This window comes from Lepidochelys olivacea (genome assembly GCF_965140295.1).
Source record: "Lepidochelys olivacea isolate rLepOli2 genome assembly, chromosome: 6".
Lineage (NCBI taxonomy): Eukaryota > Metazoa > Chordata > Testudines > Cheloniidae > Lepidochelys > Lepidochelys olivacea.
The window spans coordinates 67,300,733-67,318,624 of record NC_140416.1 but is presented as its reverse complement, the minus strand read 5'-3'; the positions used below and the strand labels follow the sequence as shown (position 1 = coordinate 67,318,624).

Genomic DNA, 17,892 nt, shown 5'->3' with positions numbered 1-17,892 from the left:
ATAAGATGTAGCACATATAATCCGAGTCCCCTCTGCAGGGAGACCATAACTTGCAAGGCCTGGATCATTGGTATGCTGATTATCCTATATAAATTATCTGAGAGGCTCAGAATGCTTTGTGACTCACCAACAGGGAAGCAGCCCACTCCAAAAGTAATATTGTCCATTGCAATGTCAGCTTGGGAATTCCAACCCCAGGTTGCTAAAAGCTGCAGGTGAAACCTTTGGAACAAGAGAAAGCTTTTAGAGACAGAGAGTGAAAGAGAGAAACAAACTCCCAAAACAGCCACCCCATAATGATAACATTGAGTCAGAGTATTTCTTCAGGGGAATGCAACAGTTCATGGGATGCTAAGCAGTATGCAACCTACAGACCAAGAGTGAGAGAAAGAGGGGTGAGGGAAGGGGACAAGTAAACTGCCCCATTTCAGTCACCACAAGACAAAAGGAAAATATCCATGCACAAAAGGCAAAAATTAAACCCAAAACCCCAATGATTTCCCCAGTATTTACAAAACAAGAGACAAACCCTGGGCCAGATCCTCAGATGGTGTAAATGAGGTGTGACAAAGTTCTCCCTCTGCCTTGGTGGGTCCTGTGCTTATTGGCAGATTTGCTCGCCTCAGAGGTTCACGGCAGCCCTCAGTTTGGCCACTTTCGTGGCTCAAATCTGCCGTTCACTCAGTTAGCCTCCTCACTGGCCAGCATGGGGAAAAGGAAGAATAATCCCCGCAGACTCTGCTGATTCACCTAGTGGATCAGGGAACAGGCCAGAGACCTTCCCCTCTGGTGGAACCCAGAGTCCAGGTCAACTCCTCCGGTATCAAGTAGGGAGTTGGGGCAATGGAGGGATGGGGGGAACCTGGGTCCACCCTCTACTCCGGGTTCCAGCCCAGGGCCCTGTGGATTGCAGCTGTCTACAGTGGCTCCTGTAACAGCTGTGTGACAGCTACAACTCCCTGGGCTACTTCCCCATGGCCTCCTCCCAACACCTTCTTTATTCTCTCCACAGGACCTTCCTCCTGATGTCTGATAACACTTATGCTTCTCAGTCTTCCAATAGCATGCCTTCTCACTCTCAGCTTCTTGCGCCTCTTGCTCCAAGCTCCTTGCACGTGCATTACAAACTGAAGTGAGCTCCTTTTCAAAGCCAGGTGCCCTGATTAGCCTTCCTTAATTGATTCTAGCAGCTTCTTGATTGGCTGCAGGTGTTCTAATCAGCCTGTCTGCCTTAATTGTTTCCAGAAAGTTCCTGATTGTTCTGGAACCTTCCCTGTTACCTTATCCAGGGAAAAGGGACCTACTTAACCTGGGGCTAATATGTCTGCCTTCTTTCACTCTCCTGTAGCCATCTGGCCTGACCCTGTCACATTATGCGCAAATAAATTTGTTAGTCTATAAGGTGAAAAAAAACCGTCCCTGTTACCTTATCCAGGGAAAAGGGACCTACTTAACCTGGGGCTAATATGTCTGCCTTCTTTCACTCTCCTGTAGCCATCTGGCCTGACCCTGTCACATTATGCGCAAATAAATTTGTTAGTCTATAAGGTGAAAAAAAACCGTCCCTGTTACCTTATCCAGGGAAAAGGGACCTACTTAACCTGGGGCTAATATAGCTGCCTTCTATCACTCTCCTGTAGCCATCTGGCCTGACCCTGTCACAGAGGTTAATCAAAAGAGCTACACCAATGTACACCAGATGAGGGACTGGCTCCTGAGAAGTTTAGCAGTAGCTCCCCAGCATGTTCACTTTGCTGTTGTCTTACCCTTCTTAGGCTTGCTCAGCAGGAGTCATACGTTAACTAGCTTAGCTAGGCGGGTGCCAGGAAGACAATGTGTGCATGAAGACATCACGTCACACACTCTGAATTCAGTAGAGGGAAAAATATGCTGTGGGGTCCCTTCCTAATGGATGAAGGTGAACTGTTTTTGATTTACCATCATAAATAAATAGATGTCTGACATCTAAATACATTTGGATCTCATTTAAAACACATGGGGAGAACCTCAGTTACTGCCACTGGTGAAACTCCATCATGATTTATGGGAGATGGAGCACTGACATGCAGAGTATGCTGTTTAAATATATTCACTGTACAGTTTGGGAACAGCCTTGTTCTAAATGAGAGGCAATTAAAATACATATACCTGCCAAACATTGGCCCAGATCACAGATGATGTAATGTGGTGTAGCTCCACTGAAATCCTTAGGTCTACCCTGCTTTATACTAGCTGAGGAGCTGGTCCATTATGTTTAAGTGAAAAAATTCACAACTACAGGAGCTGGACCCATACAGGAAGAACAGTTGCTGGTTCAGCATCAGTGTACTATAAATTCAGGGCCCTGTCAAATTTCACAGCCCTGGAGCCAGAGAATCCGCAGAGGAATTTGCTATTTGAGCCAGTTGCTGCAGAAACCCTCCTTGTAAACACACTGTTCCTGCTTACTGGGGCAGTTTTGCTGACTACTGCAATCAAAGACTTTTTGGGCTCCTTGCCTGCCTCTCTTGTTTTCTGCCTCGCCATCTCTCCCCTCAGAACGGGGATTTCTATCTGGTTTTAGTGGGTGTGCAGCGTAGTTACGAGAACCAGAAGGAGTTTTATAGATAGTGAAGCTTCTGATCAAGACATTGAGCACTGAACCTTCTAGGCTGTCATTCTCTTCTCCCCATTCAAGGTAAGAAATAATCAACTAGGAAGCTGAACTTACCAAGAACTACTGCCAAGAACTATGCTCCACATAGCCTGCCCTCAACTACCTAGTACTCCTTCCTTCTGGCCTCCACCAGCTTCTGCCTTTTTACCTGCTTTCAGTCCTCACAGGCTTGATTATCTGGGTCTAAGTTCACAGTGCTCCTTCCTGTTTCCTGTCTTCTCCTATTCTACCCATGCCCATGGCTATTCCCCCTTCCTGGGAGCCAGGAACTCTACCCAACAGCAGAAGGAGGAGGTTAGAGGTCTCCCTGAAGAAGACAGAAGGGGCATGGCACTTTGGCCCAGAATTCCACAGCAAGGACCCTTTGAAACACAACAATACTGGATCCTGCATTAAAGTAGAAAGATAGCAGCAGCCAGAAATGCATCAAAAAGCAATTCAAAGACAGAGATTTCTATTTAATTACAATGAACAACACTACCTGTCATGTTGTTATAGATGGGGCTGGTAGCACCACTTATTATTAAGGTTGCCTGATTCTTCCCATTATAAGCCCCTGCTTTTAGTTGTTTATAACTTTACCAAATTTTAGCCATTTGGGCTGAAATTTTTCACGCACGGTGTCTGCCTCAGGCTGATCATTGATCATTATTATTTTTGATATCATTATTATTAAACTTCAGCCAAAACGGCTCCACCATTTCTGAGAATGAGGCTGAGGAAAAATACATTGCCTTGCCCATGTTAAAAAGTTCTGAAGACACCCTCCAGAACCCCCATGCTTTTGAGCAAGGACTTGAAATTTGGCAGGAGAGTGGCCTTTGTATCAAGGATTTGCCTTTTGCCATCCCTGTGAAAATCTGCTCAAATTTGGCCAAGTTATAAGGTTTCAAAAACTGCAATTTGCATGTGGTCAGTAGAAACTTCTTAGAGTTTAACAGTAAAAATCTCCAAAGATTTCATCTATATTTGGCATGCAACAGCCCGTGGATGAGCAGGCTGTTCCCTGTAATTGCTGCTATGAGCTTCTATGGGTTGAGCCAGGTCCAGGCACCTCAGCTAACAGCAGGAGTCTGTCTTTCCTGTGCTATACATGCAAATAAGAGGATGGATGAGGAAATGGCCTGATTCAAATACAGGAGGAACAACATACAGATCTGTGGGGTGAAGGGAGTAGATTGGGATATGGAACTTGGGGTGGGAGAGACTGGGGCTGGAGGCTGACATGGAGGGAGAGGGAAACTGGGAGTTGGGATGTAGGAGAAAGTAGGACAGGGCGGGCAAGGAGACTAGGACTGAAAGCCAGGAAGGGAAACTGGGGGTTCAGAGTGGATTAGAAGCCAGTGAGAGAGGACTGAGATCGACCAAGGAGCTGGGGGTGGGAGACTGGGGCTGGTTGGACAGTGAGAGTTAGACTGAGAACTAGTGGGGCAGGGAAGTGAGGTGTGGGAGGGGAAGTAGATCTGTCTGTGAATTCCTTTTTGATGCATTTTTGGCTGCTGCCATCTTTCCACTTTAATGCAGGATCCAGTATTGTTGTGCCTCAAAGGATCCTTGCTGTGGAATTCTGTAACAGTCTTCAAGTACGTAAAAGGTTGTTACAAGCAGGAGGGAGAAAAATGTTTTTTCTCAACCTCTGAGGATAGGACAAGAAGCAATGGCCTTAAATTGCAGCAAGAGAGGTTTAGGTTGGACATTAGAAGAAACTTCCTAGCTGTCAGGGTGGTTAAGCACTGGAATAAATTGCCTAGGGAGATTGTGGAATCTCCATCAATGGGGATTTTTAGGAGCAGGTTGGACAAATACCTGTCAGGGATGGTCTAGATAATGCTTAGTCCTGCTTTGAGTGCAGGGGACTGGACTAGATGACCTCTCGAGGTCCCTTCCAGTCCTGTGATTCTAAGAACTTAGCATGTTGTGGGAGAACTGGGCCTAGTTGAGGAAAGAGAGTGGGATAAGGAGCCAGGGGAACACTGATATTGGAGGATGAGACTGGGAGAGAAACCTGGGAAGTGGAAGTGAAGAGAATGGAACTGGGATGAGGAGCCAAGAGTATGGAAGAAAAAGGAATGGGACAGGGACAGATTGTAGGGGATGGGGCAGAAGGAGTCAGGCTTGGGGGGGGAACAGGCAAAAAGGTCATTGTCCACTACAGCACATTCCCCTCCAGAGCCTGGAATGGAACCTAAGATTCCTGAGTCTTACCATAGCTCTGTTGTCAGCAAATATATTTGAAACCCACTAGTAACATGTCCTATCCCCTACTAGTGTGGTCCACACAGAGGATGACAACCTACTTCTGTTTTCAGTTATTCCCTTAGTTTAAGTAGCAGAGGTCTGTGCAGTGGATATAAAGGTTCCAACCTTGCTGATGACCCTTGTGGATGTCAGTATGATGCCACATGATGGAATATCTGTTTTTTCAGTTTGCTTTTTTAAAAACCTAGTAATTACACACGAGACACTATCTTAAACAACATTAACAAGGTTGCAAAGTCAAATACTCAAAATTAAGGAAAAGACAGAATTAATGCATCGCCTGGGCAACCTTAATTTGTCCCCCTTTTGTGTTACAAACACTCTAATTACATGCTTACATACTATAATTTCGACAGGATCCCTGCCTTATCTGTGCACAGGATGGACTGTATACTGGGGATGAATCAAGGTTGTGTAGTAAAGGAGGCCATTGTCTGTAGGACACCTGATGTCTTTGTTGGAAGGGATGTAGTGAATGAAGCAAGGGAATTGCAGGAAGAGAAAGGATGATCTCATGGGTAAGGCAGTTGAATACTGCTCTGGAGAATTGGATTCTACCCCTGCCTATGCCACAGGTTTCCCTATGTGATGTTGGGCAAGTCACTTGAACCAAACTTTTCACATATGGTCAATAATTGTGTGGTCCTCATCTGGGTTATTGACTTGATATACCCACGGTCTGATTTGCAGAAGTGCTGAGCACTAATAATTGCAAATGAAGTCCTTGGGAGCTGTGCTTTTAATATCTAAAGTGCTTTAATAATGCCATGTACTTGAAAAACCAGGCCATGGGCATCTCAGATTTGGCACTGAAAATTAGTGAATAATTTTGACCTTAATCTCTCTGTGCCTTGTCTGTGAAATGGGGATAATACCATCTCCTCACCTCACAGGGTGTTGTGAAGATAAATTAATGTTTGTGAAGCCCTCAGATACTACAGTGATGAGTGCCACAGAAATGCGTAAGTTAGTTAATAATTCTGTCTTCAGAGCAGGGTTGGACGGGTGTGCAGTAAATAAAGTCTGGCACCACAAATTGAACAATGAGAATAAAACAACATATTGAATAGCTGCTCATTAAGTGAGCACCATCCATCCTGTGCACTAAATGAGGCAGGGGTACTGTGGAAAAATAGCATGTAACCATGTTATTAAAGACTATTTAATATTATTTGCAGGAGTGGATGGGTGAAATTCTGTGGCCTGCGTTGTGCAGGAGGTCAGACTAGATGATCATAATGGTCCCTTCTGACCTTAGTATCTATGAATCTATATCATAATGCATACTCACAAAGTGGCCAAATTAAGTTTGCACAGGCAACCTTAATTGTGGCATTTCTTAACTTTTGAGTTCTTGATTTTGCAATCTTAATAACGTTAGTTTAAGGAGGTTTTTTGTGTGTAATATTATGTATCATTCCATATCTCCCTCATTTTCTGAGCATTTTCCCATGTATGTCCCCCAGAGTGTCCATTTTATTTCAAAATTCAGCACTGCCATGTGCAGAAACCAAGGACCCTGGGCACAGAAGTTAGGATCTGCTTGTTGCAGAATACACAATGTCTTAACTATATCTGGACAGCCCTTGGAATTCCTTTCCGGGATTCCAAACAATTAGTGCCAAGTAGGAGTTCCTTGCAGGATGTTTCATTCTAAATCAATTCATTGGTTACATTAATAAACTTTTACATGATCAGAACTAAAGAGCTGCAAACTGACAAGGTTCCATACTGCTTCTCAACATCACTCCCAAGCATTAGGCATATTGCCAGCATGAGGATCCACCCTATATTTAAGTATAGGTCGGGACAAAGATGTGCACTATGGTCTAAGGGTTGGAAAACCTGAGACTCCTATATTAAAAACTAGAGATGGGGTTGAACAAAAATCCTGGATCTGAATTTTACTGGAGTTTGGATCATTTGTAAACTTTGTCACTGGTCTGTATTTCAAGTTGAGCCAAACCCCTAGATACTTGAACTCTGGGAAGGTTTGGATCTGGATCCTTGCGCCCATCTGTTACATGGAGTCCCCTTTTTTCTTGACAATGATGTTTCAAAGTCGTTAGTTGTTGTAAATATTAAATGGGATATTTCCTTTCATTGTACTGTTTAATAATTAAAATGGAAGCTAATTTTTTTTTGTCAGAAATGTCATTTGGGTGAGGCTCTGCTGAGGAAGACTCAAAAACAGAAAAGTGAAATTTAAAACCTCTCTCTCTGCACAAAACAATAAGCTGCCAATATATTCCTCCTGGTTTGAAATTGACTGAGGCTGAGAGGGGGATGAGGAAAGTCTGATTAAAAAAAAACACTTGGTTTGAGATTTTATAGACTTTAAAACTTGACTCCATAGAACAACAAATAAACATTAGCCCCATCTGTACAAAGGGTGAACACGAATGTACACAAGCAGTATTGTGCATGCCTGTCTTAGACACTTGATGTTTCCAATCCACATGCACACAGTGATGCTGCACACAAGCATCCATGAGCATGCAAATCACTGACACGTGCATGCCACCCATTGGGTGTTGTGCTGAGCCAAGTTGGGGGGTGTGCATTAGTAGATGTGCATGTGTGTGGCCTTTTGAAAATCTGAGTATTTTTCATTTTAGAAAACAGACCTTTCCTTAACATATTAATTTTGCATCCATTCTCAGTTAATCTCAAACAGCAATGGACACACAAAAGTCCATTCAAGCAGTTAGAAAGATGGGGGTAATTTGAATGATGTGCTGAATCCACAGAACAGATAGAGATGAATTATGTCCTAATGATCTAATGATATTTATTCACTTACCTACGTGACTGATTCAGCCATACACAATCCAGAATTTATTAATAGCATTTTATGGATCACTTTGTTTACCGCACCCTCAGTCAAAATCCTACCTTTTCCCGACACTTTGCATGTCATAAGAACTAACTGTAAAGTTAACACAGTGTTCCATAATGCAGCCTAGCTAATGCAGCCAACGCAAAACAACATTTCAGCTTGAACAGACAGTAAATCTAGGCCCTGATCCAAAGCTCACTGAAATCACCGGGAAGAATCCCGCTGACTGCAATAGGCATTTGATCAGGCCCCTCCTTATTTTATTCATTGCCCCTCTTTGGTATTATAAAAGGACCGGGGCAGTTCTATATGTCACCATGAGGTGGCGATAGGAATGTCTGTATCCAGGAGAGCAATGATTTAAGAGGATGTATTCCAACAACCATACCTACAAAACCCCAGTATATGTGACCGTAGGGGAGGCACTGGAAGAAGTCAAGAATGCAAACCATGTTCCACAACAGTCCAGCAAACAAATTTGTTAACCAATGGCATTCTTACTTGTTCTGGAGCACTGGCATTTGCAGTGTAATGAGAAACCAGCGGTCGCTCCAGTTCCCTGTTCTTTCCCACACCAGAGGGGAGATACTGACTCCACCTGTCTCTTCCTGGACAGAGAATGAGATGGTGCCATTGTAACTGCCAAAAATATGCACTGAAAATTGGATCTGGAATAAAATAAGAGGAAAATAATGGCATCCTGTGGTGAAAGGAGGGTGGCAATTGAAAGGATGGATTGTCTTTAATAACCATGCAAACCAGCCTTTAAAATGAGAATCTTTATAGTTCATGTCATCTTCTGGCCTCTCCAGGATGGGTTCCAGACTGTTGTGTTTGGATCCAGCTGCTGAATCCCATGTGCTTCTAAGCCCTGCTGGGTCTGGGCAGTGACTGATCACTGTTTCTAGCTCTGAGTCTCTCAAGCGCACTCCCAGATGCAGTCCCCATATCTGACACTCTTCAAGGGCAATGGGACCCCACAGTCTGGCTGCCTGGAGCCCAGAACTAGTGCCCCAGCCTTCCCAAGCCCCCCGTTGCTTGGAGATGTTCTCTCAGACTCTACCTCACTATGGGAACTCTGGTTTCCCAATTACACCCCTCAGGGACAACATGCCAGTAAGATAAGGAAAAAGGCTTAACAAAAGAATTTCTTAACCACAGACACTTTTATTCTTAAACAGCACTAGGACTACAGATCTTAGGAAAACTAACTCCCAAATGCATTCTCCCTCAATGTGCGGACCACCACAATGAGTGCTAGGTTGGGTCTCAGTCCTTAGTCCAGATAGCTCCCCAGGCCTGCAGTGATGGAATGCCCCCACTCAAGAAGCAGCTCCCTTAAATAAATTCTCTCCTCTTTAGTCATGTGGTTAGGCCAGGCAACTGCAGCTCTTCCAGTCATGTGCTTAGACTGGGCGACCCCAACCCCCTCCTCAGAGACAGGTTTCTGTTAGGGTCAATTCAAAGTCAATGGCCCCTGTAGGCAACAAACCTATGGTTTCACTAGGGAAGACTGATTCAGAATTGATAGCCCTTGATGGCTTTCTCCTTGCTAGTCTCTTGAGGTGTCCCAACTCCCTGGCATAAGAACAAGAATAGACTGTTCTTAAGAACATAAGAACGGCCATAGTGGGTCAGACCAAAGGTCCATCTAGCTCAGTATCCTGTCTTCCAACAGTGGCCAATTCCAGGTGCTTCAGAGGAAATGAACAGAACAGGTAATCATCAAGTGATTGTCAGGATTTGACTGGTTTTCAACACCATCTGGATGTCTTAACCCAAGATGGAGGTTACAATGCAAAGTTAAGGTTACAAGGAAGATTACAATAAAAAATGGCGCTCCCAAAACAATATGAGTTTACAGTTTGACAAAGACATACCCCCATCATTGAAGGGGAATGGAGAAGGGGTACTCAAGGAACCTTCTCACATCTCCTCACAAGATAGAGGATCTGCTATTGTGTTTGCATCCCCTTTGACATGAACCACCTCCATATCATAATGGAGACTCTATTTTAGACTCTATTTTAGCAATTTGGCATTAAAGCCCGTCCCTTGGGAAACATGGTCCTTCCAAGTCTCATTAAAGATACTATATACGTCAAGGCAAATTCCTTCATCCCATATGTTCATACAGTAAATATCTCAATAACCAAACCAACATATAGTATTCATCCAACATCACAGAGCAGTTCCAAATCTGTCACATATCTGTTCCCCTTTCAGAGCACACCGGACGGATATACAGATGGAGTTCACATACACCCGCATTGCCCCAGAACTTCTGGGTTTGAAGCTGAGACTTGAACCTGCCACTTCCTCCTCCTTCTAGTCTGCTAGGGAGTGGGTGCTACTTCCTTCCTTAATGTGCCACCCACCAAAGATATATGCTGGGGTTTCTCTCCCACTGGAATAATGTACGAAGCACCCCCTTGAAAGGCTGGGTGGTCAAGAGAGACCTAACCCCCTGTGAAGCTGGTCTTAACCGAGCACTAACTCCTGAGCTCTGGTTATCCCCTGTCAAGTGGGGAAGGGATTCAGGGCTCACCTGCTCTGGCATTCCTTCTCAGGATCTTGATTTCCACCTGTGGGCTGTGTGTATATGAAGAAACCATTTCCCTCCTCAGGGACTGTTTGCTCTCTCTGCTCCATCTCCATGAGGGTCAAGATCTGGGGTTTCCTGTGGTAACACCTCCCTTTCTAAGGTAAAGGGAGGCAGGGAACTTGTCTCCATGGCCACTGAATCTGACCTCTTTGTGTCTGCACTTGATCCCGCCTGGCTCACTCCCCTCAGTAGGGAACTGAGCAGCCTTCCTCCCTTCTCCCAACACAGGTTCATTTGTGTTCTCACAGACACTCACCTCTTCTGTGAGTGATCAAAGTTGCCTATTCGCCATGTAGCACAACTGAACTCTGGCTCAAACTTTCAACATAATTTTCCCTAAAATATCAGATGGAATATCTTCTAATACTCCCTTACCACCAGAAACCCTTAGTGCTCCTGGGTATTTACAAGGATCTGTCCTACAGGCGGACAAATGGTTTTACTCTTGGAACTTGTAGCCACATCTGACTGCCTTCCAACACGTGATGAGATTTCAGCACATGGGGCTTCACAGCGGTGTGGGCCGTGCTGGTGTCCCTCTATCCCTGGAATGTCACTGCATTAACTTCGGCCTTCACCCCCCATTAGGAATCTGGTGTTTCTGTTCCCATGAATGAGGGTACAACGAGACATATGTTCTAATGCCTGAGCTCAGCCACATGTACACTATATGCCCCAAATGAGCTAGCTGTGTTACTCACTCCCTCCAATGGCCAAGTAGCAGATCCCCCACTCAGGCTGGATGATCTGTATGTTAGCCAGCTATGATGCATTGCCAGGCCCCTGGCATCTGAGCCCTGAGCAGTTTGCCTTGTTCTCTGACAATCAAAACACTGCAAATCTCTGAGATCTCTCTTTGGAAGTTAGGGATGCCACTTGACTGTGGTGGGATGCACCTGCCTGTCCATGCTTCGGGGTCTGATGGTTGGCTAGATGGGTTGTGTGGTCAGCCACTCTAATTTCCAATGTTCCCAGGCTGTTTGGCATACAGAGAGATAGGGAAGGTAGCCATCATACAGGAACAGGGACCTGTAAACTGCGGATTAGCTCCACAAGGATGCTAAAACTGAACAATATACCTGGTAGTCTCCACTGGCAAGACTGGCTGGCAGGCTGGCACTGTAAGCCCTGGCAACATCACCTGTCTGATTGCTGTCTGCTCGCAAGTACAGGAAGTGCCCTGTGAGCAGAACAATGAATTAGAAAAAAAATGGCGTCAGTTCATCCAGACAACAAGAAATCTTCGTTGATGGATGTTCGCGTACTGGATACCCACTGCCTGCTGATTAGAGAGGAAGCTTGTTTAAAAAAAAGTCTGGCGTTTTTCTTTTTCATGCATTTGTAAAATAACTTCACATCATTGTGCTGAAAGCTCTGCGACAGAAAGGCATGATTGAAGCCACATTAGGGGCATGGATCTCTCACGGCGGTAGTAAACTTAGATAAGTTGGTGCCCTGAAAACCTATGGAAAAATGGATTTTAGCAACATGGGAGCTGAAATCGCAAGACCTTCATTGGACCATCAGTGAGTGCACCTCCTACACCTTTCCATACAATGGCTTGTGGGCACAAGAACTGGAATTCACAGTGAGCTCCCCAACAACCAGTACTCCTACCACATTCTCTCCAGTGATCCTTGCTGGGAACGGCTTGGACTGAACTGCCTGTTTCTGGTCCCTTGTCCCCAGAAAGGAAGGTCTAGCTAGGTTCTTAGGAGAAAGAAAAGGACTAAGAGAGAGAGGAGCAATGAAGCTGCAATCCTAGGGCCTATGTTACAAAAAGAATTGTGCTAACTCATGGTTCTAAGCCACAGCTAGGGCAGTGTTATCACAAGCATTTTCTATCCATGCAAGCAAGAGAAAAAACATGCTATACCATGAACACCCCTAATCTTGGCAAAGAACCTTGAACCAGGATGGGTTTTTTTGTAGCTGACCGTTGCTAGTTTTTAGCCCTAGTTCACAGAGGCTCTAGCCTCCCTGTGTGTTCCTTCCAAGCTGACTGATGTTCTTTTGGATCTTTTTAATATAGGTCTTTGAACCAGGACTGAAACCACACTGGGCTCAGTTTAAACACAGTCCTAGCTAATGCTGATGAATGCAAAGGTGATTTGGTGAGGTGGGCCAAAGAATTTTAAAACTATTTCCATAAAACATGTTTGAGACTAGCGAGAGAAAGTACGCCATGAGGAACATACCTCTGGTGGCTAGCAAGGCTGATCCCATGAATGGAGCTTCTTGTGTCATTTCTTCAAAGCCCCTGATGGACCAGGAGGGAGATGCAGTGTCATTCAATATCCAGCCACAGGGACCCTGCTCAAAAGAACAGTGTGCTTCTGCTGGGAGACTGTCTGCTGGAAAGGATTAGAAAAAATGGGGGTATTTCACACAGATCTGATTAGGGAGCATAAGAGCAAGAAAACTATAAAGTCACCAAGGTCACTTTCACTATGTTTCTCTAGGGAGCTACAAAGGTAATACCCTATAGTCTTCTACCATGAGAGAAGGTGGGTGAAGTAATATCTTGTATTGGATCAACTTCTGTTGGTGAAAGAGACAAGCTTTTGAGATTACACAGAGCTCTTCTTCAGGTCAACACTGCATATTAGTCTTCTACCAAGAAATGGCCAAATGGCTTATTAGTTTATTTTCATGTATAATAGTCACCCACCAAAAAGTCAATACTCATCACTTAGTAGTATGAGAGATACTGCTGTTATTTCTTATTCTAAGTGCAATGGAAAACTCTGTTTCCCGAGAACCCACCATGTGGTAACTGTTTGGTGACTGCTTTATGGGATACCAACAGATATCCCAGGGGTCCCCATGTCGTTTGTAAAGGTGGTAGAATGGCTGATTATAGTAACTGTGAGTAAATTTAGAACAAATAAAATGACACTTCCTCAGATGGCATATAGTCAGCCTATGGAATTCTCTGCCATGGTGCATGAGTAAATCACTGTATCTGCATTTTGAAAGGATAGTTTTCTGACCAATAACATTTGTGGTGATTCTAAGGATGGTCAGTGCTTCCATCTGATCGGGATAGGGTCTGGAAGGGATTTCTCCCCCAGTGAGACAGGTATAAAAAGAAGAGCTTTTGTCTTCCTCTGAAGTAGCAGGAACTGCGCCAGGAAGGATACCAGACTTGCTATTTTCCTCATCCCAGGAGTGTGTTCCGTATGGATATCCCAGGTCCAGGTACCCAGTTAAACTAGGTAGATAAAATATCTAAGTAATCGCTATATGTAATCAATTTAATTAATCTATTTCACTTTCTAAATTATTATTCTTCCTGATTGGCTGAATAGGTAGAAAAGAGTTTTTTAACAATATCAGTCTGGTTTGTAGCTTTGGGTATGCATTTTTTATTAAAATTGTTTTTATATGCACCTGGTGTGTGGGATAGGTGTATTTTATTATATAAATCAATACATACATACATACAGTGAGTGGTTAGGTTAATCCCAGGTGTCTACTTCTAATGGTATCTCAAGGGATATATTTCTTGACTAGTTATATCCTACTAGTAGTTGGTAGATGGTATAGTGACCCACAGAAATTTGTGGAGAAATACATCCTGACTATAGATTGGGTGGAACACCCTTTTTTAAGTGCTCACTGAGCCGTCTTGGCCGGTTGGCTTTGGGGTGGGGGTGGGGGTGGGGGTTTACTGATGCAATTGGGATGACAAATGATACCTCTAGGGGAATTCTGCCTCCCAAAATTAAAAATTCTGTGCACAATAATTTAAAATTCTGCATATTTTATTTGTCAAAATAACACAATATAATCACGCTCCTGCTGTCAGCAGCGAGCCCCAGCCACCCAGGGCTGACAGCGGAAGCCCCACTTGAATGTAACAGGTGTGGGTGGGAGTGCTGGGGGAAAATCACAAATTCTCTGTGAAAAAATAAAATTCTGTGGGGAAGATTAATTCTGTGCAAATTCCACATTGTGCTATGGCACAGAATTCCAGCAGGACTAAAATGAGGAACGACTGAAGGAACCCATTAAGGGAGCAAGTTTCTTTCTCACCACATATGGCCTCTTCATCCTCTTTGGTAGGGCAATCACTGTGAAAATCACAGACCTGCAGGTGGCTGACACAGCCCCCACGTGGGCACGGGAAAGTGGAGCCCTTGTTGGATGTGGAAAGATCCCTGCTTTCTTTTTCTAAAGGGTACAAAGCAAGAAGACCAGAGAGAGGAGTCAGCAGAAGGTCTAGAGCAGGGCTTTGGTTTGGATGGTTCCTCAGTCACAGTCATGCTCCTTCCCCCTTGCTACATTATAAAGACAATCAGTCCATATAATAAAATAAAATAATAATAAAATAATAATAATAATAATAAATACTCATTTAATTTCAATGTTTGTGCCAGAAAGTCTCTGAGCCTGTAACAAAATGTAGCTGAAAAAGCAATGTGGTTGAGTGAACAATCAGTAGAACTAGCCTGCAAATGAATCAAACCTGCACCTCCTTAGTAATAATACATAAACATCTTACAGCCCACCCTAAACCAAACATTAATCTACAGGCAAAGGGGGGCAGCATTCTAAAGGTGCAGACCCTGCACTGAGAAGGCCCTGCTCCCTATTCTCTCAAGACTGTGTCACGGAACTGTCAGCAGTTCCAGTGAAGTTGTTCCCAGATGTTGCTAAAGATAGTCCCCCGATAGACTCTATATCATTTAAGGCTTTCAATAAATGTGAGACCTTGAAATGCATTCCCTGGATAATAGATGATCTTTATGGCTAGTAGATTTAGCACTGGTTTCAAAAGATTCCCTTAGGGCACTCGGGTTATCAAATGTACCTGATTTATTGTGTTCTTTCCCAATTCCCTCCCACCATCTCCCCACACTTCTTTGTACTTGCATGAAATTCAAAACCACAGCCATGTGTATAAATTATCCTCTCTGGCTTAAATCACTCAAGTTCCCTGCCACAGTGGGGGTTTTATTTTTTGCACACAACACTTTGCACACATAAAACACATAAATGATGCAACAGTCAAGAAGATTATATCCAAAATTTAGATTTTGTTTAAAAAACCTAAAGTAAATTAAACAGAAAAAACTAATAGGATCAGAACATTTTAAAAAGTCAGTGAAAACAGTATTTTGTTGGATATTTGTAAATTTAAAGCTCTTTCTGCAGTTTGCAAGCCAGAACCAACAGCATGATGCTAGTGCATGAGAACCATAAAATGAAGCTGAATATGGCCCTGATCCTGCGTACTGCTTTGAGCAAATGGACCCCTGCACCTGTAAGGAGCAACACTGAGGTCAGTGAGGCTCTACACAGGTTCAGGGGTCTGTCTGCATGCAGCACTTAGTAGGACCAGGGCCTATAACTACAAGGTGAAACTGCCCAGGCTAGTTTCATTGCCAAACTGAATGAACTACATGAAGTAAAAAGCAGCATACATGGTGAAAAACAAACTAGATTCTAATTGTTCTTTTTTTAATAATCTGAGACAGAGGTTCTTAACTCGGAAGTGCCAAACAGGTTTCACGTAGACATGACCACCCTCCTTTGCTTTATGACTATATGGTGGAGGGGGTCAGGAAGCAGTAAAAACCTTTTTCTGTCGGAACATAGGGTCACAGTGTGGAAAAGATTGGGAAGTACTGCTCTCATGTATTAGTGGCACAGGTAAAGGTTTTTAATCTCAACAATGGCCCTTTAAGTACAGAAAAAAAAATCAAACCTTTATAAACAACATAGACAATTTTTTAGAACGATTCATGTGTGCTTCTAGGGCAGCGGTGGGCAAACTTTTTGGCCTGAGGGCCACATCGGGGTTCCAAAAATATATGGAGGGCCGGGTAGGGAAGGCTGTGCCTCCCCAAACAGCCTGGCCCCCACCCCCATTCACCCCCTCCCACTTCTCGCCCCCTGACTGCCCCCCTCAGAACCTCCTATCCATCCAAACCCCCCTGCTCCTTGTCCCCTGACTGCCCCCTCCTGGGACCCCCCACCCTTAACCGTCCCCCCGGGACCCCACCCCTATCCAACCCGCCCTCTAAAGCCCCTTCCGGAATGCGGCCCTGTGAACAGGGGTGGAGGACTCAGGAGAAGCAGGGGCAGCCACGCAGTTGGAGAGAAGCGGCAGTTTCCCCTTCAAAACGCCACTTCTTTCCGGCCGGCTGTGCGGCCACGCTGTGCTCCTCCCGAGTCCTCCAGCCGGCGTTCGCCGTGCTCCTGACACCCATACCTCCCGCCTGCTCCCCTGAGGCTGCAGATGAGTCTCCCACCCTGCTCTCCCCTGCCCCCACAGTGCAGCCCCCCCCCATGGGAGGTGCGCCACTGCTGAGCTTCCTGAGTGCCAGGCCCTGGGGCCCCCTGTTGTTGGGAGGCCCCGTGCCAGGGCACCCTGTGTTTACTGGTAAATCCGCCCCTGAGCTGCGCCGCCTGGCCGGAGCCAGCCACGACGCCCAGAGCGCTGCCCAGCGGGAACTCGCAGCCCCACCGCCCAGAGCGCTGGTGGCACGGCGAGCTGAGGCTGCAGGCGAGGGGGGACAGCAGGGGAGGGGCCAGGGGCTAGCCTCCCTGGCCGGGAGCACAAGGGCCGGGCAGGATGGTCCCACGGGCCGGATGTGGCCTGCGGGTGAGCTAAACCACCCCCTGATGAGCAGCATTAGCTATGTTGGTGAGAGAGCTTCTCCTGCCAACATAGTGCTGTCCACACCAGCACTTTTGTCGGTAAAACTTATGTCTGTCAGGGGTGTGAAAAAAAAAACTTTTGCCAACAAAAGTGCTAGTGTAGACAAAGGTGCCGGTGTAGGCTGGGTGAGGTAATATCTTTTATTGGACCAGTTTCTGTTGGCGAGACAGACAAGCTTTTGATCTACACAGAGCTCTTCCTCAGATCAGGAAAGGTACTAAGAGCGTCCCAGCTAATTACAAGATTGAACAGATAGTTTAGCAAAAATAGTTACCACATATTCTGAGGGACCATAAAAGGTGAAGTGGCACATTAAAACCCCTGTAGTCTTTAGGACAAAAAGCAGGGTTAGTGGATTACAGATTGTTGTAATAAGCCATAAGTCCAGTGTCATTCTGAAGACCATGGTTTTTAGTGTCTAGCAAAATTATGAAGTTATGTTCCCAGGCCTGTCTTCTGAAAGTGTTGTGCAGGTTTCCTTTGAGGATGGGGACTGATAGGGCAGATATAGAATGATCGCTTTGTGAAAAGTGTTCACCTTACCACTGATATGATGTTTTTGTCTTTTATTATTTCCCTGGGTGAGTTCATTCGAGAGCATAGTGATTGTCTGGTTTCACCCACATAGCTGTTATTGGGGCAGTTAGTGCAATGGATGAGGTACACCACATGTTGTGATAGGCATGCATGGGACCCCGGGATCTTGAAAGGTGTGTGCAGGTTTTTCATCTGTAGTTCTGGCAGGGTCTGGTGCTGCTTTGAGTTGGTGGGTCCTGGTCTGTGTGGAGCTTGCTTCTGATGATGAGTTTGGAGAGGTTGGGAGGTTGTTTGAAGGCCAGAAGAGTGGGTTTATGAAAAATTTC

The 17,892-nt window shown here is 44.9% G+C and overlaps 1 protein-coding gene across 1 annotated transcript in view; it reads right to left on the bottom strand.

Moving 5' to 3' along the window:
- Nucleotides 1–17,892, bottom strand: part of LTK (leukocyte receptor tyrosine kinase) — a 163,483-nt gene that overhangs the window by 60,433 nt on the left and 85,158 nt on the right. Inside the window, exons 6-10 of the mRNA XM_084629926.1 lie at nucleotides 14,398–14,535; nucleotides 12,558–12,713; nucleotides 11,439–11,539; nucleotides 8,256–8,422; nucleotides 128–222 (exon numbers count right to left, since the gene is read on the bottom strand). Coding sequence (XP_084486052.1) covers nucleotides 128–222; nucleotides 8,256–8,422; nucleotides 11,439–11,539; nucleotides 12,558–12,713; nucleotides 14,398–14,535 — 657 coding nt within the window. The remainder of the gene's footprint in view (nucleotides 1–127; nucleotides 223–8,255; nucleotides 8,423–11,438; nucleotides 11,540–12,557; nucleotides 12,714–14,397; nucleotides 14,536–17,892) is intronic.